The sequence below is a fragment of the Gadus chalcogrammus genome, chromosome 2 (genome assembly GCF_026213295.1).
Source record: "Gadus chalcogrammus isolate NIFS_2021 chromosome 2, NIFS_Gcha_1.0, whole genome shotgun sequence".
Classification (NCBI taxonomy): domain Eukaryota; kingdom Metazoa; phylum Chordata; class Actinopteri; order Gadiformes; family Gadidae; genus Gadus; species Gadus chalcogrammus.
The window spans coordinates 5,469,622-5,494,720 of NC_079413.1; the positions used below are offsets into that span (position 1 = coordinate 5,469,622).

The 25,099-nt window shown below is 46.6% G+C and overlaps 2 protein-coding genes across 5 annotated transcripts; both read left to right on the forward strand.

Annotated features, from left to right (window-relative positions):
- Nucleotides 1-72: 72 nt before the first annotated feature.
- LOC130371002 (dual specificity mitogen-activated protein kinase kinase 4-like) lies at nucleotides 73-11,607 on the forward strand. 2 transcript variants are annotated; one of them, XM_056576595.1, is made up of 13 exons: nucleotides 73-751; nucleotides 1,312-1,347; nucleotides 2,816-2,848; nucleotides 4,627-4,729; nucleotides 6,069-6,243; nucleotides 6,424-6,543; nucleotides 6,778-6,897; nucleotides 7,006-7,057; nucleotides 8,056-8,183; nucleotides 9,059-9,136; nucleotides 9,339-9,487; nucleotides 9,907-9,952; nucleotides 10,466-11,607. In XM_056576595.1, the coding sequence occupies exons 1-13, from the start codon at nucleotides 613-615 to the stop codon at nucleotides 10,577-10,579; spliced, it is 1,293 nt and encodes a 430-aa protein (XP_056432570.1). In that variant the 5' UTR covers nucleotides 73-612; the 3' UTR covers nucleotides 10,580-11,607. The 2 variants fall into 2 exon arrangements, with proteins under 2 accessions (XP_056432570.1, XP_056432579.1); XM_056576604.1 differs by lacking the exon at nucleotides 2,816-2,848.
- A 379-nt stretch (nucleotides 11,608-11,986) lies between these two features.
- elac2 (elaC ribonuclease Z 2) lies at nucleotides 11,987-23,208 on the forward strand. Of its 3 annotated transcripts, none has more exons than XM_056576542.1 (25): nucleotides 11,987-12,081; nucleotides 12,303-12,499; nucleotides 12,607-12,657; nucleotides 12,838-12,908; nucleotides 13,009-13,073; nucleotides 13,192-13,249; nucleotides 13,343-13,411; nucleotides 13,669-13,809; nucleotides 13,914-13,969; nucleotides 14,279-14,337; nucleotides 14,419-14,491; nucleotides 14,916-15,028; nucleotides 15,492-15,590; nucleotides 16,086-16,224; nucleotides 16,697-16,782; nucleotides 17,076-17,197; nucleotides 17,365-17,461; nucleotides 17,972-18,110; nucleotides 18,480-18,518; nucleotides 18,765-18,874; nucleotides 19,725-19,824; nucleotides 20,084-20,204; nucleotides 20,766-20,844; nucleotides 21,193-21,337; nucleotides 22,720-23,208. In XM_056576542.1, exons 2-25 carry the CDS (start codon nucleotides 12,315-12,317, stop codon nucleotides 22,936-22,938), a joined length of 2,436 nt encoding a protein of 811 aa, XP_056432517.1. In that variant the 5' UTR covers nucleotides 11,987-12,081; nucleotides 12,303-12,314; the 3' UTR covers nucleotides 22,939-23,208. The 3 variants fall into 3 exon arrangements, with proteins under 3 accessions (XP_056432517.1, XP_056432509.1, XP_056432501.1); XM_056576526.1 differs by having other exon boundaries at nucleotides 11,991-12,081; nucleotides 12,265-12,499; XM_056576534.1 differs by having other exon boundaries at nucleotides 11,987-12,499.
- Nucleotides 23,209-25,099: the final 1,891 nt, after the last annotated feature.

Below are 25,099 nucleotides of genomic sequence, written 5' to 3' on the forward strand. Positions count from 1 at the left end.
TTATCCTGTATTATTATTTTGTTTTGACGTTGTTGAGGTAAAGACGTCACTCAGTCAGCTGATTGGCTGTCACTCGGTCAGCTGATTGGCTGTCACCTGGTCAGCTGATCGCAGGTCGTAAAGCTTCAGCAAAGCTTCAGTTCGCCATCCCAGCAATTGGACGTTTCATTAAAGTTAAGGTTGCTCTTCCACCGTAAAACCAGTTAGTTTATCAGTTCCTTTAAACACGAGCCCCGTCTACGGATTAATGTAACAGCTCTCAGCGGCGTTGGTTCGATTTTAAGGACGGTTTTAGCTTTAGCTTAGTAAGCCTAGCTGTTTCTGCTCTACTTCCGGGTAGCTGTTCTCTCTTTCCGGTTGGCTCTAATCTCTACTTCCGGCTGGGCAGAAGGGTGAAGTCTCTGATCTCTGGTTTCTCTGTTCTCCGGTCTCCTCTGGTCCCTGAAGTCTCTGGTCCCTGGTCTCCTCTGTTAGTGGGTCTCCCAGGTCTCTTTAGTCCGGGTCTCCTCGGTCTCTGTAGTCCGTGTTTCCGGGTTTCCCTGGTCTTTGTAGTCCGTGTTTCCGGGTCCTCCTGGTCTCTGTAGTCCGTTACTCCGCAGCCCAGAGCTGCTGATGGACTCCAAACACACACCGACGGCGCCTCCCAGTCGGATCAGCTCAGCGACACCAAGCCTCCACCACCTGAGCAGCACCGCAGCCCCGCACCACCAAGCCCAGTTCAACCACACCACCACCCTGAGCAACATGCAGGGTATGGGCTGTCCTGTTGTCCGCTAGAAGAACACGGCAATGTCATCTTTATGCATTGGTTGTGGGGGTAGATGTGACTGACTCTCCCGGGTTGTAAATATGTAATCCAACGCAATGCGGGATTTCTGACAAACGGTGTTATCTTTTATGTACGAGTTTATCCTGCATTATACGAGTTTATACTGTGCTGTAATCCGTCGGGTCGGAGCCAGGCCGTGATATGATGGGGTCGTGCATCATACTTACCTGCTGGGCCACCATCACAACAAACTGGCCTTGACTACGCCGATCGGTCTCGTAGTGTTATCGATGCAGAAGCTAAAGGATGCGATTCCTTCATGATTGAGCACGTCGTGCTTTAGAGAGTGTCTAGGTGGGGGGTTTATCCGATTTTCTGATGAGCGTTTGAATGTTGTTAAGCGATTGAATGCGCTGTAGTGTTGCTGCGTTATAGTGGAAGGGTGTTTTTGGCACACGGGGTTTTTGAACATTACAAGCCTGGGTGCGTATCTTACGATTGTCCTTTTGTTCAAAGTCCGTTTTGTTTTATTTTCATTCCAGAACCAAACACCTGCTGGAGATGTCAGACTGAAACAGGTAATTACGGTCTATTTACTCGTTTATGAACTAACTCTAGTACCACGACAATCAGATGCGAGGCCACATCCTTCGACATGAATATTTCTAATTTCAAGAACACAGCCCTGCAAAAAACAAGTACACAACACAATGGATGCATATATGTTAGCTTACAGCTTAGAAACCACCTAAGGTTTAATGTGATAGTTGTTATGGATGCACCTTTGCACCCCATTTGGAAATGGTCTTTGTGTTTAATAAACAGTCCACATCTAGGTGGGTTTTGGTCTATGGTCATGGTTGGTTTCCAAATAGTTGTATCTGTATTTACCTGCTTTAGAATATATGAAGAATTTATATTAATTTGTACGATATCCAATGACATGCAGATTTCAAATGATATAACTCTTATTGGATGATAGGAGCTGTTTAATATTAACCTCTCTAGGTTTTTATTTAACCTTATGTAGTTGGACTATGATCTTTTGGCCCTGTCCACTGGTGCACCAGCAATTGAATCAAAACAATAGAACAATGATGACAATAACACGAAGCTGCTATGTACTTTATAAATCCCTGATGGGAAATGTGGGTGTCGCAGCAGAAGAACAATAATAGGTTTTAATTCAGTAATAAGAATGTATGCGATAAGTATCAGGGTAATAACGCCTACTCCCACACTACTGTAATAGCCTGACCAGGTAGTGGAGTATTGTGTTAAGATCAGTTTGGGTGGTGTACTTTGTTGTCTCCTGACTGTTGTTTTAACCCTTTATGCTCACTAATGCCCTCCGACTCCATGCTGACGGTGAGAATCTCCCGATGCCGGGAAAAACTTCAGCTGCTTTTTAACGCGTGCTTTGTTACATCATTCATGCTCCGGTTTTAAGTTATGATTCTGAACGCCAGGTTTCAGTATGATTCCCCGTTCAGTAGCCCCATGCCATACCTCTCTCTACATGTCTGCTCATCGTGAAGGTGTTGAACATGCATGTCCATGTGTCCTGCGTCCCATTAAATGCATTCTAACCCTGTTGTTGTGATGCTGTAGACCCTGGCTCAGACACCGGCCATGCCAGTGAACAGACAACATGGGATCGCTTTTAAAAATCCAAAGCAACAATTATGTCATTAAGGAGCAGATAGGGTCAAGGGCATCCTGCTCTATGACACCTACAGGTAGACACTCTAACCAGGAGTCGATTTTTCTCTTCCTACCTCTACATGAATTTAAGAGTGCAGAATTAATTCATCCATTATTCTGGGTTATGAGCAGTTAATCATGCAGTTAGTGGAGTAAACATAATCATTTCAGTTCATTTCCTTGGTATATAAAGTGGGAGGTCCACCATTAAGAGGTCAATATACTCGTAGGTCACGGTAAATGGGTCTGAAGTAAACCCAGCCGTGTCCTACTGAGAGACTGCGAGCTGACGGGTGAAATAGGAGCGACGTGTGAAACAAACCGCTGTCTTCTTGCCTCTAGGCTTTCAGATAAACCTTTCTGGAGCTCCCCCAAGTAAGCCACACCCCTTTTTGCTACAGACCAAACCTCTCTCTACCGTCTCTCTCTCTCTGTCTGTCTGCCTGGCGTCCTGATATGGGGGAGTCTGTCACTAACCCTGCCGCCAGAGTGGATGGGTGCTACGGGCTTGTGCCGACGGTCCATTGGTTTTAAGTGCAATGCTGCGTGCGCTAGTGGCATAGCTTAGACAGCCAGCAGGACAACTTTGGGTACTTGTACTAATTGACGTCAAACCTGCACTTTAAATGATGTATCAATTAAGTCTTAACGAATGGACCGTCCCCTTTGTCAACGGCACAAGCCTCTGGTCTGGGGTGTCCATTGACACCTGGACACTTTGGACTCCCCTTTGACCTCTGGTCTGCTCCTGACTGATCCACGTTGCTGTCTCATCACAGAGAAGATGTTCTGTTCTAACATGAATGCCAGAGAACCGGGCCCTCAGGGGTGGTTGGTGACAGGGTTCTGCTACTAACACACCTCTGGTCCTGCCTGCCGTCTGTCACTAAACACACCTCTTCTCTCCTGGCTGGATTGACCTTATACTGTTTCTCCACCTTTGTTTACCGTTAGTCCTGCAGAGCACATCGATATTCCTGCGTATCAAAATTGAATTGAGTCATTTATTTGTATTGTGTGTTTCTTCAAGTGCATTTGAAACTCGGCACAGTATGATCAATATTGGATGTTCTGTGCCACACATTGAGATGTGGTATTAAGTGCAACGCAATATCGCTAGACTTGCTTCAGGATAGAAAACTACAGTGCTTTATCTGCAGTTGAACAACACGCCAGACCAACACTCAAACCACCTCGATTTAGATGGAGAGTGAAAAAGTGGACAAAACAGCACATAGAGCTACTGGATGACACATAGAGCGGATAACGGACTGGCTCTTGGAACGTACATTATCAGAGCCGGCTGTGATAGTGCCGGCCTGGGAAGACGGGGAGCGCCGAGATCTCCTGCGACTGCGAGAGCTGCAGTCTGAGGTTTTTGTGTTCCGAAGGTTCACACATGTTGCTGTAGCCAGTAGTGTGATTCTAGTTGTTCATTCTCTTGCATTGTGAAGTTCAGTTCATATGTGAAATCTCAATACTACTTGATGTTGTTGGGTCGGATTGCTTGGACTAGTTCAGGGTTTGCCTTCTAGAACGCTACCCTGATTGTTTATGGCATAATAGCCATCACTTGATGTAACTTCACTAACATAATGGCAAAGATGAACTGATGACTAAATAAAGAGCCAATTTGATTACTAAATTAGTCTATGAATAGTGTAAAATTTCTGCACTTAAATTGAGTGAAAATATTAGCATATAACTGATCTACCTAGTTAATAACTATGGTTTCTATTTTTTATTATTAGTGATTCCCCTGATTAATAACTGGTTAATACCATCATTTATTAGCAAATTCCCTGGTTAATAACTGGTTACCAGTCAAAGCTAGGTTCCACTAGTACTAGATCATCAAAGTCTTGGCTCTTTTCGGTGGGATTGTGAGGTGTAGTAACCACTATGTTCGATCTCCAGGCATCAATAACGGGTTGAGGAATGTCATTTTTTGTTTGGTTGCATCGTGACACGCATGACCTCATCCCCCCCTCCATTCATCTCTTCTCCACCTTTTGGTTTTTGTTTGCTCGGTCACCTCTTCCCGGTATGTGGTGTTCTTCACGTCTTCCCTTTCATTAAAAAAAACAAAAACCGTCTGCTTTCTCCTTTTACTGCAGGTGTTAACCTCTCCGTTGTTCTTTCCTTCGTCCCAGGTAAACGCAAAGCTCTGAAGCTGAACTTTGCCAACCCTCCGATCAAATCCACGTCCCGGTTCACGCTGCACACCGCCGGGGCAGCCTTCCAGAACCCGCACATGTAAGCCCTGCTTCCGTGTGTGGCCTGGTGCCCCCCTTCATAGTGTCCTGGTGGCCCCCTTCATAGTGTCCTGGTGCCCCCCCCCCTTCATAGTGTCCTGGTGCCCCCCTTCATAGTGTCCTGGTGGCCCCCTTCATAGTGTCCTGGTGCCCCCCCCCCTTCATAGTGTCCTGGTGCCCCACCCTTCATAGTGTCCTGGTGCCCCACCCTTCATAGTGTCCTGGTGCCCCACCCTTCATAGTGTCCTGGTGGTCCCCTTCATAGTGTCCTGGTGCCCCCCCCCCCCCCTTCATAGTGTCCTGGTGCCCCCCTTCATAGTGTCCTGGTGCCCCCCCTTCATAGTGTCCTGGTGCCCCCCTTCATAGTGTCCTGGTGGTCCCCTTCATAGTGTCCTGGTGGTCCCCTTCATAGTGTCCTGGTGGTCCCCTTCATAGTGACCTGGTGCCCCCCTTCATAGTGTCCTAGTGTCCCCCTTCATAAGGCAATAGTGCTCTCCTTCATAATGTCCTGGTGCATTCATACATGCATTCAGATTTATTTCCCTTTCTCTTTCAACCCCCCGTGAGTATTCTGTATTTAAAGACACATGTTTTGTGTTTATAGACGTATGTTCAGTATTTATAGACATGTATTCTGTATTTAAAGACTAGTGTTCTGCATTTAAAGACATGTGGTCTGTATGAGGGATGCACCGAATATTCGGCCACCGAACATGTTCGGCCGAAAATGGCCCAAAACATAATGTTCGGTTTCGGCCGAAGGAGTAAAAGGCCGAACATAATACACCGAACATTTTTATTTATTTATAAAAAAATAAATAAAAATTTTACTCATTTATTTAAAGGTACATTGTTCTTAAATTCTTGCTATGTCTGCTGGAATGTTAGAAAATGTTCAGTATTAAATAAATATTTTGTATCAAATTTGTAATTGATTTTTTTTATAGAAAAGCAAGACAAAAAAGTTTATAAAGGACATTTATTTGATTTATTTATGCAATGGTGAAAAATTAAAGCAAAATGAATGAAAAACATTAAAAGCCGTATTCGGTTTCAGAATTTTCATTTCGGTGCATCCCTAGTCTGTATTTACAGACGTATGTTCTGTATTTATAGATGTGTTTTCTGTATTTATAGACGTGTGTTCTGTATTTATAGACGTGTGTTCTGTATTTATAGACGTGTGCTCTGTATTTATAGACGTGCGTTCTGTATTTGAAGACATGTCTATAAATACACGTGTTCTCTATTTGAACATACAAATACATGTGTTCAGAATTGACTGACATACATTCAGCATCTCTTTCTGTGCTTTACTGTTCGTGATGTGTGTCTCTCAGAGAGCGTTTGAGGACCCACAGTCTAGAGTCGTCAGGGAAGCTGAAGATCTCCGCGGAGCAGCACTGTGACTTCACGGCCGAGGACCTCAAGGACCTGGGGGAGATCGGCCGGGGGGCGTACGGCTCGGTCAACAAGATGGTCCACAAGCCCAGCAACCAGATCATGGCTGTCAAGGTGCAGCTCGCCGCCTCGTCTCAGGCCTCTGGCCTTGGTGTTACATTTTTACATTCGGTTCATGGCAGACTATTATCTTTGCGTTCAGCACCTGCAACTCTGATTGTAAGCTCTTTGGTCATCTACGTTTGTTCCTCAGAGTTCCCTGGTCCTAACCAGTCTCTTGTGTTTGTTCCTCAGAGGATCCGGTCTACGGTGGATGAGAAGGAGCAGAAGCAGCTGCTGATGGACTTGGACGTGGTGATGAGGAGCAGTGACTGTCCCTACATCGTCCAGTTCTACGGAGCACTCTTCAGAGAGGTACGACCGCCGCGGCGTCACAATCTGGGCACCTGCATCTGCCGTTGTATTCTTACAGAGGCCACTGACCACAAGCATGCAGCACTGAAGTATTTTTCAATATATTTCAATGTTTTTTTTGTAGTAGTATTTGTAGTCGTGTTCCAGGTATATTGTTTGAAATCCCAAAGATTACACTCACAATCACTTGGCACACATTCCTCACATGTTATTTTCCTTGATCTCTCCTCCCAGGGTGACTGCTGGATATGCATGGAGCTCATGGCCATCTCTTTCGACAAGTTCTACAAGTTTGTCTATGGCAATCAGGATGACGTGATCCCCGAGGAAATCTTAGGAAAAATAACGTTGGCTGTACGTTTCTTGGTTGTTCGCTTTAACCAATCATGATAAAGGCTCCATTCTTCTTTGGTGATTAAGTATTTGGTTGTGGTTAAACGCCTACTATTGTTTCTGTTGCAGACTGTGAACGCGCTTAACCACTTAAAAGAAAACTTGAAGATTATACACCGAGGTAAGAAACTATGATGTGACGATCATTAATGAGTCCTTAATATGATGGTGGATATTCACACCTAATTATTGGGTGATTATGAATTATTGCTAATGTTTACTATTCAGTAATTTACTCAAATGACTTGCATTGAATTCAGAGCACGTTGTGATGGAGCAAATAGGGGTTATGTAGTACATCAAGGAGCAGGTAGAAAGGAGGCAGTACAGAGACAGGTCATCAAAGAGCAGGTAGTGGTTGGACATGCAGAGACGGCTCATTAAAGGCAAACTCGGCAAATTTGTTGTTTCAGAAGAGTGTATCAAACTGGGTGCCCTTTGATAATTATTGTGAGAAATCCTTAACATGACTTAATTAATTAACACCTTCACATAGATGACTATCATTAATCATTAATAGTAATATATAACTAAAGGCAAACTGAGCAAATTCGTTATTTCAGAAGAGTGTATCAAACTGGGTGCCCCTCGTACCCATGAAGTAGCTCTCAGTACCCATGAAGTAGCTTCAGTACCCATGAAGTAGCTCTCAGTAGTACCCATGAGGTAGCTTCAGTACCCATGAAGTAGCTTCAGTACCCATGAAGTAGCTCTCAGTAGTACCCATGAAGTAGCTCTCAGTAGTACCCATGAAGTAGCTCTCAGTTGTACCCATGAAGTAGATCTCAGTAGTACCCATGAAGTAGCTCTCAGTAGTACCCATGAAGTAGATCTCGGTAGTACCCATGAAGTAGATCTCAGTAGCACCCATGAAGTAGCTCCCAGGTTCAAAATGGTTGTCGACCCCTGCTCTAGAAGGACTAAACTGAGAACATGGGGGACCGATCACGGAACCTTTCAGCTTGTCACAAACCAAACAACCACTACAATATCCTACCCCCTTTGATATGTTGTAGTTCCCTAATCCCTATACTATACTCCTAAACTGAAAGATTCTGTACTCCGTTAGTAAGTCTGCTCTTAGATCATTCTTCACGGCTTGATTTTTGTGTCCCCCAGACATCAAGCCCTCCAACATCCTCCTGGACAGGAACGGTAACATCAAGCTGTGCGACTTTGGGATCAGTGGGCAGCTTGTCGACTCCATCGCCAAGACCAGAGACGCCGGCTGTAGGCCCTACATGGCTGTAAGTCAACAGTCTGGTGGATGCGATCCATGTTGATTATGTGATGCTGTTGATGTGGTAGTAATAGTGATGTTGGGGTCGTTCAGCTGATGGTGTGGTTGTCATGGTAATGTGGCGTTTTTATGGTGACGGTGTGGTTTTCTTGGTGACGGTGTGGTTTTCATGGTAATGGTGTTGTTGTCGTAGTGTTGGATTTGATGCCGGGGCCGTGGTGTTGTTGCCATGGTGATGGTGTGGTTGTGATCACTGCTTGCTTCCTGTGTCCAAATGAAGCCTGCTACTGTGGAGTCAGGAAGAGGAAGAGAGAGGATGTGAGGGAGGAATGAATATTGATCGTAGTATTATATTACATAGTTTTTAGAGAACAGGTATGTTCTCTAAAAACTGTTCTCTAAAAACTATTCTCTCTAACAAAATGATAAAGGTATGTATCATTTTGTTATACATACCTTTCCTGTCTACTCTTCTGTCCAGTTGTTTAAGGAACCTAGTTGGCCCTTTTCTTGTTGCTCCCATCTTAATTGTACAGCTCAATACCATTTACTGCTTAATCTGGTGAGTGCGCCCTCTGTTGGTTTGGCTGGCTGACAGCAATCCCTCCCTCTATCGCTCCTGAGACTGAGGTGACTGGCAGATTTTGTATAGATGGAAGGAATGCAGCTCGGCTGGCTGACGTGATAACACGGAACGTACCGTTGTGTTGTGTTGGCGTGTTCAAAGTGTCTGGACAGGCCCAAAGGGGCGAGGTGGCACTTATTAGTTTGGGAACATTTTCAACAAAACATCAACAGAAAATGGATAGGTGTGGAGCTCACTGATTGGTAGTGCTGTTATGAGTGGAGCTCTCTGATTGGTCGTGTTGTTGTCCTCTGCAGCCGGAGAGGATAGACCCCAGCGCGTCCAGACAAGGGTACGACGTGAGATCTGATGTGTGGAGCCTGGGGATCACACTGGTGAGTTCACACTCTGATCTGGGTTTACTCTGATCCAGATTAAACCTGAACCAGTTTAAACCAGATACAGATTAAACCTTAAACCAGGTTTAGTTGATCCGGTTAAATTCGGATCCGGTTGCGCACTGATACAGTTGAACTCTCATCCAGTTTCCACCTCGTCTTGTATTGAAAGATGCGCGTTGCTGTTTGTGTGTGTCAGTATGAGCTGGCCACGGGTCGCTTCCCCTACCCCAAGTGGAACAGTGTGTTCGACCAGCTGACCCAGGTGGTGAAGGGGGACCCCCCCCAGCTCAGCAACTCGGACGAGAGACGCTTCTCCCCCAAGTTCATCGCCTTCGTCAACCTGTGGTGAGAAGCTGTACAAGCCTTTTACAACCTAGAACCTTCAGAATCTAGAACCTTGAGTCATTCAGAGGGGTCATAAGAGCCAGTGAACCCAAAACAGTTTTTCGTTGTTTCACAAAAAGTTTCTGTGGGCTGTAACCGTGGCGATAACACGCCCCGCTCTTTTCGAGGTCTCAGCCCAAATCACTTTTTCTTAAACCTCCTCTTGTTTGAATTCCCGTTGAAACAGTTGGTTCACTGGCTCTTTAAAGTACCTTGCAGGGAATGAAGGATACAGGTGTGCCTGTGAGTGTTCGGGTCCTGCTCCCTGCTCCCTCTAGTGGACAGACATCCAAACAACACCCTGTACTGAACATGCAGAGCTGCTTTAGTTGGGTTAACATGAACTGAATTCTCTCATCTGTCTTATCTCCTCTCTCCAGCCTTACAAAGGATGAGTCCAAAAGGCCAAAGTACAAAGAACTTCTGGTGGGTTGAAATATTCAGTCACTAAGAACATGGTTTCCTTCTATTAGTGTACTGTTACTTTTCGGTGCTGTTATTTTACTGTTTGTCTAACGAATGTTAGTGTACTGTTAATGCACAGTTAGTGTAATGTTAGTTTAATGAGTGCACCGTCACTACAGTCAGTGTACTGTTACTATAGTGCACTGTGACTGTAATGTAGGTGCACCGTTACCACGGTCAGTGTACTGTTACCATCAGTGCACTGTGACTGTAATGTGAGTGTACCGTCACTACAGTCAGTGTACTGTTACTATAGTGCACTGTGACTGTAATGTGAGTGCCCCGTTACCACGGTCAGTGCACTGTTACCATCAGTGCACTGTGACTGTAATGTGAGTGCCCCGTGACCACGGTCAGTGCACTGTTACCATCAGTGCATTGTGACTGTAATGTGAGTGCCCCGTGACCACGGTCAGTGCACTGTTCCTTCACTGGGCCGTTGGCTGAAGCCCTGGTGTCGTGCTCCCCCTGCAGAAAGACCCCTTCATCCAGATGTACGAGGAGCGCCATGTGGACGTGGCCACCTACGTGTGCCGGCTCCTGGACCAGATGCCCGCCTCCCCCAGCTCCCCCATGTACGTGGACTAACCCGGGCGCCCCTCCCTCTCCGGCCTCCACCCCGAGACTGCTGCGCGGCAACCTTTTCCTCGTCTTCGGTCGTCATGACAACCTGATGTCCTCGCCCCCTGGTCCTCGTCTCCCGGTGTCATGGCAACCCGGGTCCCCCGGTGTCGTGGCAACCCCGGGTCCCCCGGTGTCGTGGCAACCCCGGGTCCCCCGGTGTCGTGGCAACCCCGGGTCCCCCGGTGTCGTGGCAACGTGATGCCATGGCAACATGGGTTTCCTGGTGTCACGGAAACGTGGACCCCCCCCCCTGGGGTCGGGTCAACGTGGTCCCCTGGTGTCATGGCAACCTGGTGTCATGGCAACGTTGATGGACATTCCTCCGCCCCCTCCGTTGTCGTTTGTTTCGGTCATGTGACTCAATCTGTAGTTTTTAGGCTTTTAATGTGAAACCACAACTGTTACCATGGGAACGTCAGAGAAGGCAGTCACGTCATCTGTTGGTAGTCACATGACCCAAACAACAACAAGATGGTTGTCCCACGCATTAGTCCCGGACTGTAGGTACAAAACATGTATAGAACAAAACAAAAAAAGATGTCAGAAATGTATAAATTACAAAAATGTAATTTAAAACCAAACCTGGTGTAAATGTGCTTCTTTCACCGCAGTGTTAAGAAAATACTTGTTGAAGCTAAACGCGGCGGTGGTGGCGCTGTCTGTGTAATATATGGACCTTCACTCTCATCCTCTCCTCGTCCACAGCGGATAAACACGCTTGTTTACGTATGATAGTAACTGAATATATAACACGGAGAAGCTCGGCACCAAAACCTGGAAACTATACCCACAAGAGGAGCATTTCATCTTCAAGACTATTACTGGAATCACCGTCTGTATGAGCAACCCATCTCCTCCCTATGTATGTAAATAAAAGCTTTGTGTTGCAATTTAACGGTCGCTTCTTAGGGTATTCAGCGGCTAACGCTTTGATGAATACAATCACGTGATACCTGCTGACTCTGTGCTGATATATAAATAAATAAAGAGAATGGAAATAATGTTGCGGTTTTCCTTGCCATTACTCTGGAAAAGATCATACACATATGCAGCCAATGAAGAAGGTAATAGAAGTACTTTATTTATCTCAGATAATAAAAATCCATCCGTAAGCATGCATCCCAAATAGTTCATTTTCTGCTACGAACATCTACTATATATTTTTTATATATATTTTTTATATTATGTGATTTATCTATATCTCATCTCATTTAGGATTTGAACTTCATTGAAAATATCCAATACCGCTATGAAATTGAGTGACAGAACCCACTGAACTGGGACCGCCTACTTCTCTCAGTCAGCTGCTGCGACTGGCTCTCACCCTCGACCTCTCGCATGATTGCACCAATGGGGTCCAATGATTACACCACGTCATCAATAGATGCCGGAAAAAGTCCCCATGTGTCAACCATGGAGAAAGTCAACCTCTGAAACAACATCGCTATAACACTGAAGTCTATTAGGTAACTAATTTGTTTTTTGAGGAGGTATGCAATGATCTTAACAAAATAATTGTGTGGTTTGCACGAGTTCAGTTTTTCTTTCCCTCCGGTGGATCTTTATTATGAATACTGCTCGTCTGTGGCAAAAACCTTTTGCATTGCTTTTCATCCAAACCAAATCAATCACTGCTTGTCGCCTAGCAGTCGCCTGTGGTCCTCGTTTCCACCGGAATGTTTTCCAGTTCTGCAGAACAATGACGACCAACATGGAGCAAAACACAAAGAATTTCAAGAAGGCTAAACAGAAGGACACCTTGAGACGACTGAAGACCAAAGACCATCGCAACTCGCACGGCCCGTCCACCGTTTATCTCCAGGTTGTCGGGTCAGGCAGTAGAGACAATGGAGCCTCGCTGTATGTCTTCTCCGAGTACAACCGGTAACTATGGACGCTTTTCTATCCATCCGAGGATAAAACACCTTACTTTTACCTGCCCTAATCTCCACACCTACGATGAATCCTCCTATCTTCCCCATCCTCTCCAGGTACCTGTTCAACTGCGGGGAGGGGACTCAGAGACTGATGCAGGAGCACAAGTACGATGCTGGTTCTTGTTTCGTCTGTCTCTTACAATAACAAACCACACCCTTAACTAGTGAGGTAGAAAGCTATGTGATGCCTCCAGTTGACAGTATTACGATTTTGTATTGCACACTGATAGTCTATCTAGAGCTAGGTTAGTGACATGCCTGAACGTTATGTTCTTCTGCTGACAGGTTAAAAGCGTCCCGTTTGGACAACATCTTCCTCACAAGGATGAACTGGGACAACATTGGTGGCTTATCGGGTGAGTTTGGTGGTTACAAGTATGCTGTTATTAAACGTGATTCACGAACTTGTGGCCAAGTTGTTATAACCCCGGATCTGTGGTTCGTACCCTACGGCAGGCATGATCTTAACACTGAAGGACATCGGAGTACCAGAGTGTGTTCTGTCAGGTCCTCCGCAGCTGGTAAGTTTAGTCTATTTATCCCAGAGACGGAACACAGGCGTGGACGCCTGTGTTTTCTGTCATGTAAGAAAGATGCTAGGTATAATACTATTGTGCTAAACCTCCCTCTTCTTCAAAGGGCAACTTCATAAATGCCATCAAGGTGTTTTCCGGAGCTTTGGAGGACATCAAGTTGTGTACGTTGAGTTGTGTCCCTCGTTGGTCATTTAACACGTCATGTTGTATCTGAAGACTTTGATTCTGACCTTCGACCCCTCGTCGTCTCGCAGCGGTCCGACCCTACACCGAGGAGGCATACACGGACGAAACCATGAGCGTCCATCAGGTGCCCGTGTTTGGTGAGTGTTGGCGGCCAGCGTTTCACCGCTCAAGTCTCCTGAAGATGTCGACGCGGTACCTCGTGACCCTCATCGTCTTGAGATGCTGGATCAAAACAAAACGTTTAGTGCATCGTTGTAACCATGGTACCGAAGGGCGTTTGTGAGCACAGCTTGTTTTTGTATCAAATGCCCAGTATAGCACCGGGTCTTTGAAGGGAATTAGAAATAGGATGAGGACGAGTATGAGTGTTGCGTTGACGGTGTTCCGTCTCCAGCCCAGTTGCTGGGTGAGGGAGGACCGGGCAACTCTGCAAGCCCCGGGAGAGGAAGCCCACCTCGGAGTCCGGTCTCCAGCCAGAGGAAAGAGCTGTGGAACCCAGCTGAAGGCCAGCCAGGACACAGACCTTCCAGCCCGGGTGAGACAAGCCCTCCTATTTACTATCTTCCAGAGGTTCCCAGCTTGGTGTTCATCTTCATGTATCAATATATATGTCTATGTATATCATGTGTTATATTTTAGGGTTGATGTCCAAAACTACAAGGGATCCCTCTCTGGTGGTTGCATTTGTTTGCAAGGTAGGTCATCTTTCTGATTCAGACACAATACAGGACCCTGAGACAGTAGAACCTTAGTAGAGGACAGTACAGGAACCTGAGACAGTAGAACCTTAGTAGAGGACAGTACAGGAACCTGAGACAGTAGAACCTTAGTAGAGGACAGTACAGGACCTGAGACAGTAGAACCTTAGTAGAGGACAGTACAGGACCTGAGACGGTAGAACCTTAGTAGAGGACAGTACAGGACCTGAGACAGTAGAACCTTAGTAGAGGACAGTACAGGACCTGAGACAGTAAATCTCTAACTTCTCTCTCCGGTTCTCTCAGCTCCACGCCAAGAAGGGGAACTTCCTCGTCCCTCAAGCTATTGCGCTAGGCCTCCCCGTGTAAGTGTACCTATGGATCTGCTATTGGTTGGAGAATAATCCCAAATGGTTCAATAATAGTCAGTGGTGTCATCTATGTAGCGGTAAACCAGCCATCGGCCCCCTGGTGGTGGACCTGAAGAACGGCAAGACGGTGACATATGAAGGAAAAGAGGTGAATTACAACGTTAATCAGACCGCCATTTTGCGTTTAATTTATAAACCAAAACAATGTGAATGTTGCATAAGCCTGTGGCTTACACAATCTGGCACTCCGAGTACCCCTGACCCTGACCCTAACCCATTACCCATTTAAAGCGTCTAAGAGTACCATATTAAGCGCTATATACATTTCATTTATTATTATTATTATTATTACCACACAAACACATTTAGCTTATAGGGAACTAGAAGGAGACACTGTAGCATGTGATTTTCGGGTGTCCACAATAAGATAGTGTATGAGATGGTTGGGACATTGAGCACAGATTGAGCTTCAAGTCCTCGGCTCAAAGTCTGACTAAAAAATACTTTCAGCGTTTATCAACAGTGACGTTCCGATGACATCATCACTGTGCACCCTCTCTCTATCTCGTCAGATCCGGCCGGAGCAGGTGTGCACGCCCTCTGACCCTGGGCCCGTCTTCCTGGTGGTAGAGTGTCCCACGGTGGAGTTCATAGACGGAATCTGCACCAATGAGAGACTAGCCAGGTAACCAATGAGAAGCTAGTTACCGAATCAAAGGACAAGCTACCTTCCACCTGCCCCAGATCATTACATGTGTACATGTAAACATGTGTACATGTAAACATGTGTACATGTATACATGTGTACATGTATACATGTGTACATGTCCTAGGCGTGTACATTTTTGCCCTTATGGCATGACATTGTAATGACTGTGATTTTATTTTAATTTATTTTATGTATATGTGTATTGCTTTATACACTTTATTTTATTATTGCATCTTTCTATATTCCATGGGCTGCTGTAACAAGTGCATATCTCATGTATGGGACAAAATAAAGCTCCTATCTACCTTATCTACATGGCTCAGGTGTTGACCGATCATGTGTTCATAGGTCAGAGCACAGGTACTAGTGCTAGCCAGTATAACCCCCCTGAGCTGACGTTCTGTTGTTACTGTCTTGTTGTTATCGTTGTCCTCCGCAGGCACCATGCGGGGGGGCCAGAGGACCCAGCCGCCCTGGTGGTCCACATGACCCCCGAGGTGGTGCTGAAGACGGAGCGCTACCAGGAGTGGATGGAGAGGTACCAGGGTTCACTGCTGCCTCGGGGACATTGTATGTTCACACCAGATGGCACCCATGATGGTTCCATGCTACGGCCCGTTAGATGGCTGCCAGATACGGGTTGAGGCAGTGGACAGATTTCCCCCCCAAGGGGACAATAATTAAATTCAAAGAACTTTATTTTTTCCCATAAGGGCAACTTCATTTGTGGTCAGGCACATACAAACAAGACATACTTCAACAATAAAACATATTCAATCTATATTCTACGAATAAATGCGTTTGACGTAAATATAAGCAAACTGTATTTCGCTCAGCGCCCTCTGGGTAATACATTGGAGAGATGAGTGGTGAAACTATCCAATCAGGGACCATGGGATGATCAGGTGGTAATGCTGGCACAGAGCCAGGGGTTAGCACGTCTACTCTCGCGGTGGGTGGGTGCCCTGGGGTCTCTGGCAGCCTCAGGGAGTCCAGGACCTGAACAGCCCCGGTCCTTGTGCTCTGTCCGCAGGTTCCCCAGCTCCACACAGCATCTGGTCCTGAACGAACAGGTCCAGACGGTCCACAACGTCCGGAGCCTCAAGATCCAGACCCAGCTCAACATGATCCACCCGGAGATCTTCCCCCAACTCAAGAACATTAACCCTAAGGTACCCCAACTGACATTCTTTTCAACAGTTACTAACTATATCAAGTTCAACTCTTCGGTGAGAACATAAGCTCCATGACCAAAGTCGTGTCATTTTAATATCTTTTAACTGTTACAGCGTTAGCACTGGTTCTTAGTGGAGTGGAGTGGAGGATTCCCTAACCTTTAAAGCTGACCTCAACTCTGTTCCTATCTTGCCTCTACATTGGATTCAGTGAACCTTTTTAGAGCAGATCTCAACACTGTTGATATGCTGCCTCTATAGGGGATGAGGAACGTTAGCCACTGGCTTTAAGATGGGTGGAGGGAAAGACATTGAGCCATGCTCTTAAAATCAAAAACCTTGTCTCAACGATTTCTCAATTTCTCCCCCTACCTCCTTATTCCTTTCTCTCTTGTCTCCCCCGTCTCGCACTTTTTTGAAGGTTTTGTCCTTAATGTTTTTTTCCCTTATTTCCCCTTCATGTCCTCAGGAGGAGAAGGGGTCACTGCGTGTCGCCCCCGTCAGAGCAGAGTGTCTCCTCAAGTTCCAGCTCCGCCCATTGCTGGAGTGGCAGAGGTACACACACACTCACTCACTCACTCACTCACATCTCTCACTCCCTCCCTCTCTCCTTCCCGCTCATGTTCACCAAGGTCGCACGTCAAAGTGTTTGTGAAGACGAGCGTTTACTGTCTGTCTAACCTCACTGTGTGTGTGTGTGTGTGTGTGTGTGTGTGTGTGTGTGTGTGTGTGTGTGTGTGTGTGTGTGTGTGTGTGTGTGTGTGTGTGTGTGTGTGTGTGTGTGTGTGTGTGTGTGTGTGTGTGTGTGTGCGCGTGTCCGCGCGCGTGTGTCCGCGCGCGTGTGTCAGAGATGCCATGGTGCCGTGCGACACGGCAGAGTTCCTGAAGGAGGCGTCCGTGGTGCCAGACTTCCTCCAGGAGGTGGAGGCGTGTCAGGCCTTCTGCTCCTCTGACCCCAGCGTCCTGTCTGGTGAGTCCAGGTCCCGCCTCTCCACAGCCTCGGCCAACACACTGGCATCGGCTACACCAATACACCAGTACACAATACACCAGTACCCTGCTGGTTAGAAGATGGATCAATGTCCCTGTGGACGTGGTGTGTTTCAAAGTGAGGGCGCCAACGTGTGTGTTGTGCAGGGAGAGCGGAGCGATATCCTGAGGTCATCTTCCTGGGGACGGGCTCCGCACTGCCCATGAAGATCAGGAACGTCAGCGGGACTCTGCTGAACATCAGGTCCGTCCGCCACTGTTCAGCTCATCCAGTCCTTACCATTCTTTAACATAGTTTGCTATTGGACTACTATCGAACCACTATTGTACTACTGTTGAACTAATGGTTAACAAATGTTCAACTACCGTTTAATTGCGGTATGCTATTTAAGTACTTTGTCATTCTGTTTTAGAGATACTTTTACCCAACTTCAAACCTTTTTTTTTTTTTATAACAATTAATTACGTAGTTAAAAATCCGGCAGGGACAGCCCAAAAATAAATTAGTCTCTGTCTTTGTCTCTTTCTATAATTTCTCTCTCTCTCTGTCTGTTGCTCTCTCTCTCTCTCTCTCCCTCTCTCTGTCTCTCTCTCTCTCTCTGTCTGTTGCTCTCTCTCTCTCTGTCTGTTGCTCTCTCTCTGTCTGTCTGTTGCTCTCTCTCTGTCTCTCTCTCTCTCTCTCTGTCTGTTGCTCTCTCTCTGTCTGTCTGTTGCTCTCTCTCTCTGTCTCACTCTCTCTTCCCCCCCCCCCCAGTGCTTGTCAGTCCATCCTGCTGGACTGTGGTGAGGGGACGTTCGGTCAGCTGTGTCGTCACTATGGCGACGGCGTGGATGATGCCCTCTCCAACATCTCCACCATCTTCGTCTCCCACATGCACGCCGACCACCACACGGTGAGCTGGCCTCTCACGTGCACACTCACCAGCACACTGTGAGCTGGTTTCTCACGTGCACACTCACCAGTATACGGTGTGCTGGTCTCTCACTTGCACACTCACCAACACCAGCACACGTTGAGCTGGTATCTCACGTGCACACTCATCACCACACGGTGGTGTTCATGTTCTGGGTTGTTATCGTGTGTACTTTAATGTTGCTACTTAAGTGTGTGTGTGTGTGTGTGTGTGTGTGTGTGTGTGTGTGTGTGTGTGTGTGTGTGTGTGTGTGTGTGTGTGTGTGTGTGTGTGTGTGTGTGTGTGTGTGTGTGTGTGTGTGTGTGTTAATGTGTTTGTTTTAAAGTGCATTTCAATGTGTTTGTTTAGGGGCTGCTGAAGCTACTCTACCAGAGGGAAAGAGCAATGGTGTGTATTTTATATAATATTAATCTATTCTACTTTACTATTCTTTATTATATGATACCTTATTATAATACACTATACTACATGTTATTTGTTCTTTACTATACTACGCTATATTGTATTAGATTACTCCTGATGTAAATTGACGACACCGAAAGTAGTACTTAACGTTTTAATGTTAAGGTTAAAAATGTTTCTCAGTGTGAATGAGCTGGCTGACGGCTCATTATGGGATGTTGTGGTTGCCAGGCGACGCTTGGCAAGCCGTTCAGCCCGGTGTACCTGGTGGCGCCCATCCAGATCATGACCTGGTTGAACCAGTTCCACGACCACTGTGAGGAGATCCTCAGCCACGTCAAGTAAGTACCTACCTCCTCCTCATCTTCTCCTCCTATCACCTCTCTCCCCCTCTCACCTCCTCATCTCCTCACGTCCTACTCCCGCCTCCATTGTCACCTCCTCCTCACATCTCCTCGCCTTACTCCTCTGCTCCCCTCCTCCACATCCTCACACCTCCCAGCCTTTCTCTACTCCTCTCACCTTCCCACACAGCCTTCACCTCCTCCTCTCATCCCTCCTCACACCCTTCACTTCCTCCTCCTTGTCTCTCCTCACATCCTTCATCTCCTTCTCTCACCTCCTCCTCCTCCTCACCTCTTTCCCACCTCCTCCTCCCCTCACCTCCTCCTCCTCCTCCTCCTCCTCCTCCTCCTCCTCCTCTCACCTCTTTACCACCTCCTCCTCCTCCTCCTCCTCCTCCTCCTCCTCTCACCTCTCACCTCTCTCCTCGGCAGTCTGCAGTCCTCCTGTTACGTTCCCGGAGAGACGTTGTGTTAAGGTGGGATCCACATATGTGCTGACTGAGATAATGAGCTACGGACGGGGTCTTGGAGCCGGGTGATAAATACCGGGTTAAGTGTGGCTGATATTGGATTACCTCTGGGCTTAATTTATACTCATTGAGCGGAGCGCTTCTGGGATTTAGTTAATAAGAAGTTTGTTGGAAGACGTAGTGCCCCAACGCCTCGCAGACGGAGCATTCGATTCACCGGGACAATACCATAGATTTAGAGAATGAATCCTCCTCTAACAAACTCTGGCTAGGTACTTAACTTAACAAATACACTGTCACTTAAACGCCACCTGAAACGGCCATTTAATTAGTCTCTCTCTGGGCTTGTTTACTGACGCCCGGTTTCGCTTTTTCAGCATCATCCCAAACAAGTTCCTGTGCGATGGCACCGAAGTTCCCAAATACAAGACGAAGTCGTTCATCCAAGCCGTTCTGAAGAAGAACGACCTGGACAGGGTGAGCGGATGTTTGTTTCACTTATATCTACAGCACGTACAGTATGGCGTAGGACTGCTTGGAGCGTGGATTGTTTGTTTGCCTGTTGTGTCGTTTACTGTTGTCGAGCTGTTCGCTGTTCCTGTATTGTTTTTGTGTTATGTGTTTTTTGCAATGTTTATGTTCATGAGCTGAGTGCGTTTGTGCGGCTTACTCAGTTGCTGTGTCGTTTATTATGGTTATTTACGGTTGTTGTTGTTGTGTGCTTTTGTGTATGTAGTTCCAGACGTGCCATGTGCACCACTGTAGGAACGCGTTCGCCTGCAGCATCACACATCGCTCAGGCTGGAAGCTGGCCTTCTCCGGGGACACCATGCCCTGTGAGGCCTTCGTGGGCATAGGTCAGAAGAACACAATCGACTAGTACAACGTCAGCCTCGTATAATCATTGAGTGGATCATCGGTCAGATTCTAATCTACGGGTAGATCATCGGTCAGATTCTAATCTACTAATAGATCATAGGTCAGATTGGCACTATCTACCTGTAGATAGAAGTTCAGATTCTATACTATAATCCACTGGAAGATTATAGTTCAGATTTATAATCTTGTGTGTGTGTGTGTGTGTGTGTGTGTGTGTGTGTGTGTGTGTGTGTGTGTGTGTGTGTGTGTGTGTGTGTGTGTGTGTGTGTGTGTGTGTGTGTGTGTGTGTGTGTGTGTGTGTGTGTGTGTGAGAGATAATAGCATGGTCCTCCTAAAGGGTTTTTATTAATTACCCGGAACATTCTCCTCGGGGATCTCTACTGTTATCTATCTGCTTTAAAAGGGCCGAGCTGGACCTGGTCCAATCAGAACAGAGCCTCCTTCTCTCCGGCCAATCAGCACCAAGAACCTGCTGCTTATCGATCTCATTGATCTCCTGTAGTGTGAGTGTGTTCCTCATGTTCTCGGTGTGTTTACAGGGAAGAACGCCACGCTGCTGATCCATGAGGCGACACTGGAGGACGGTCTGGAGGAGGAGGCCGTCGAGAAACGCCACAGGTGAGGTCCTCGCCTCCCACACCAGTTTAAACCGGTCAGGAGATGGACGGATGGATACGAGCGTTTCAAAAGTTCAGAGTGCGCCATGTGGTTTGACCCTGATCCGTCATAAAATATCCCCATCGGTTAATAAAGACGACCCCGGAAAACCTCAAAATGGTGTTATTTTGGTGTTATCTTAATGGTGTTATCTTCAATTAACAACATAAAGATCATCCCATCGCTGGTCGACGGTAATTCCGTACTGCAAGCTACCCTCACTCCATAGTCCAACAATGAAACCAAGCAATCTATATCTGAGTGTTTACAACAATTAAATAAATAAAATTGGGATCCCCCTCCCCCCAGCACGACCTCCCAGGCCATCGCCATGGGGATGAAGATGAACGCCGAGTTCATCATGCTGAACCACTTCAGCCAGCGCTACGCCAAGATCCCCCTGTTCAGCCCCGACTTCACCGACCGCGTCGGCATCTCCTTCGACCACATGAAGGTCAGCGCGCACACACACACACACACACACACACACACACACACACACACACACACACACACACACACACACACACACACACACACACACACACACACACACACACACACACACACACACACACACACACACACAAAATAGTGAATTATTGGGGACCAAATTACTTGCCTATTGTCCCCTGTTGAGGAAGGCTGAAAGATGGCGTAAGCTACATTTGCTAGTTCTGCTTATGTGCACAATGTGACAATATACTAGAAACTTGACGGCCTATGACTGTATGGAGGTGAGGCGACATACACCTGGCCCCATTTCTCACGGCTTATGGGAACTGAATGGTGACTTGTAGGGACTGGATGAGTTTCTGGTTTTCCCGGTTGATGACGCCTTGACTACAGCAGTTCATTGAGATGAGTGGCAGCTGCTCGGTGTTCCCTTCATGTACGCGTGACGAGACATTTGAAGGTTGATTTTGAGGACAAAGTTGTGACTTATGGGGACCAGATTTCCTTCCTTTTGGTGGATGAGATTTGATGAAGCTTTATTTAAACGGGAACACCACATTCAGTTTCCAAAAGGTGAAACTGTTTTCAAAACAGTCCTGGCCAGGTAGGTAGCAGAAGTAAAATAATTTCAATTTTGAAAATAGTAAAATGAATGAACCAAGCGACAAGCTTGTCCATTCGACTTCCAAAGACCAAACGGTGCCTTGTTATTCCAGCAGTGGGTTTGAGGGCATCCTAAGGGCGTGGGAACCACAGCCGGGGGGCAGAGAGCTGTCCCTGCCGGATAAATATAGAGAAACGTCCCTAGGTCGATTAATCCGGCATGAATAATTTACACACACACACACACACACACACACACACACACACACACACACACACACACACACACACACACACACACACACACACACACACACACACACACACACACACACACACACACACACACACACACCTGAGGTGTTGGACTACAATTCAGTCACTACTCCTTCCTGTGTGTGTGTAAAGAACAACACTGTGTTCTGAATGTTGTCTAACTTAATAAGGACATGTGTTGTAATTAACGCAACCTACCGGAGCCTAGCCGCCTTCGTCTTGCTGGCAAACACAATACAGACACTTGCCCTGTCCAAACTCTCCCGCCATCTTGTGTCTCAACCTATTTTGTGTCTCAACCTATTTGTCTCCCTATCTCTGTTGTCATTTCCCGTCTGTTTCTCTCGTGCAAAGTACACATTTACATTTGTCAAAGCAGTTCAACAGTGACTCAAAGGCAGCCTACCAATATTGAAGTGGTACAATTTAAAACTCTAAATCTAAAGGTGTAAACGGTAGAAAGGGGAGCTGTGAGGTACTCACTCACTCTCTCTTTCCCAGATCCGTTTCGGAGACTTCCGTGTCCTGCCCCGGCTCGTCCCGGCCCTCAAGGCCCTCTTCGCGGAGGAGCTTGGGGAGATGGAGGAGCGCAGGGAGAGGAGGGAGCTAAAGACAAGAGGAGAGCAGCAGGAGGAGGTGCTGGAGCCCAGGGGTACCAAACGTGACCAGGAGGGGGCAGTATCGCACAGCGGGGAAAACAAGAGACTCAAAGCCAACTGAACTCCGGCATTTCCCGCTCTTTTTACCACACCGAGTTTACGGTCCGGGATATTCAAGATACCGATTTTCATTTAAATGGGAGCCCGACAAAGATTTAACAGCGCATGGCTTTGTGCTGGATATATTTTTTATTTTGTCCGTGTGTGTGCGGTGACAGAGCGTGTAATCTTTGTTTGTGTTGCAGTGTATATAGAGCAAAGCTGTTAAAACATTTTGATTTGTTTTATTTGATGCAATAAAAAATGATTCCATGCAGTCTGCTGTGTGTCTGAAATGCAATCGTAAAACTTCAGGGGTGCAGGCGGTAGTTTGACTCTAAACCCTGATCCATCGTAAAAACATCCCTATTGGTTATTAAAGAAGACGAAACGGGCCTTACATGCTGACCACATCTCTGCATGATATTTTTATGAAAACACTCCAATGCTTTTATTGCTGCTCGTTTTCCAAAGCTAACTCCACTTCCTCCGTATTCAAACATGTCTGCTATGTTAGCTCCATGTTACCAAAGTCTCCTATACGCTAGGTATACCCTCTGCCTCTCTACTCTAAGGCTACACTCTTGCATGACGGCAGGTTGCTCTATCCTTGCGCTACTCCTAGCAGCAGCGCAATTTAAAATTGTTACCACCGTGTTCAAAAGAATTTACCCCAGGGTGCGAACGCCGAATGAGACACATTTTAATTTCGAAAAGTAAATTAGGCTATTAGAGCGAGACAAAACATAACTCGAATCTGTCTGATGTACCACAGAGCGGAACTCTGAGGTGAGTCCAATGTTGTCCCTCTGACTTGCGGACACGAGCACAGAGAACATCCCTTTGTTCGAGGAAACGAGCGGGCAGGTCCGTCTCATGTTGTCTTTGATGGATACTTCATGCGCCATTGCATCACTGTGCAAGTGAGTTTTACTTTGAAATCTATTCTGTGACTCTGAAACTGAGCCTGCAACTTCAAACTGTAGGGTGCTACTTTGAAATCTAGAATATTACAATGAAATCTAGACTTTTACTTTAAAATGTAGCCTGTTGCTTTCAAGTCCAGCATTTTACCTTGAAATCTACCCTTATTAGAAAATGTTGACTTGTTTTACTTTTAAATATGCATTTTAATATTTATTTCAATCTCATCAAGGATGAGTTTTAAAAACATATTCCATCTCATCCATGATGAGTTGGAGCCCAGAGGAGTAAACTCAACGGTGTTTACACAGATTTGTTCTGACCAGCTGGTGCTGGGTTTGTTCCCCAGACGTTAGCCAACGCCTCAGAAGGAAAGCGATTATTGGACTCCACGGAGTGTGAAGCTGACCAGATGAAGACGTATACCCCCGGCCAGGGAGTCCATTAGGGCTCTGATCCAGGACCCAGGCCCACAGGACAGAGAGGGGCTGGAAACTGGAGAAGAACCAACATTACTGATGAACCAAAATGGCTGCCCTCTGCTTGCTGAAAAAGCTCCTTTTCGATTCTAGTTTCTTTCTTCACCTCAGTCATTTTACTATAATCTGGGCTAGATAACGTCACATATGGATCCTAAATTCTGCAGACCGAGACTTCTCTATGCGTGACTCGGTTACTCTCTCTCTGTCTCTGTCTCTCTCTCTCTGCAGTGTGAGGTGTGTTCCCTTCATCGCTGGGCCTATCGGTTCTGCGCCGTTCCTCCAACGCAGGTATTATGGGATGTAGGTTGGCCCCTTACGGGATTCCTCCTCAAATTTAGGCTAACAAACGGATGGATCCTCCGCCACAACCTCTTCCTTCCTCATCTCAGCCCGAGGTTATTAGGCTGAGAGTGTCTTCTAGAAACCACTAAACGAGTAGAGGTTACCGGACTGAATGTCTTCTAGAAACCACTGAACGAGTAGAGGTTACCGGACTGAATGTCTTCTAGGAACACTCACTGAGGTTACCGGTCTGAATGTCTTCTAGGAACACTCACTGAGTAGAGGTTACCGGTCTGAATGTCTTCTAGGAACACTGAACGAGTAGAGGTTACCGGTCTGAATGTCTTCTAGGAACACTCACTGAGTAGAGGTTACCGGACTGAATGTCTTCTAGGAACACTCACTGAGGTTACCGGTCTGAATGTCTTCTAGGAACACTCACTGAGTAGAGGTTACCGGACTGAATGTCTTCTCAGAAACCGATGCCTCTTCTCC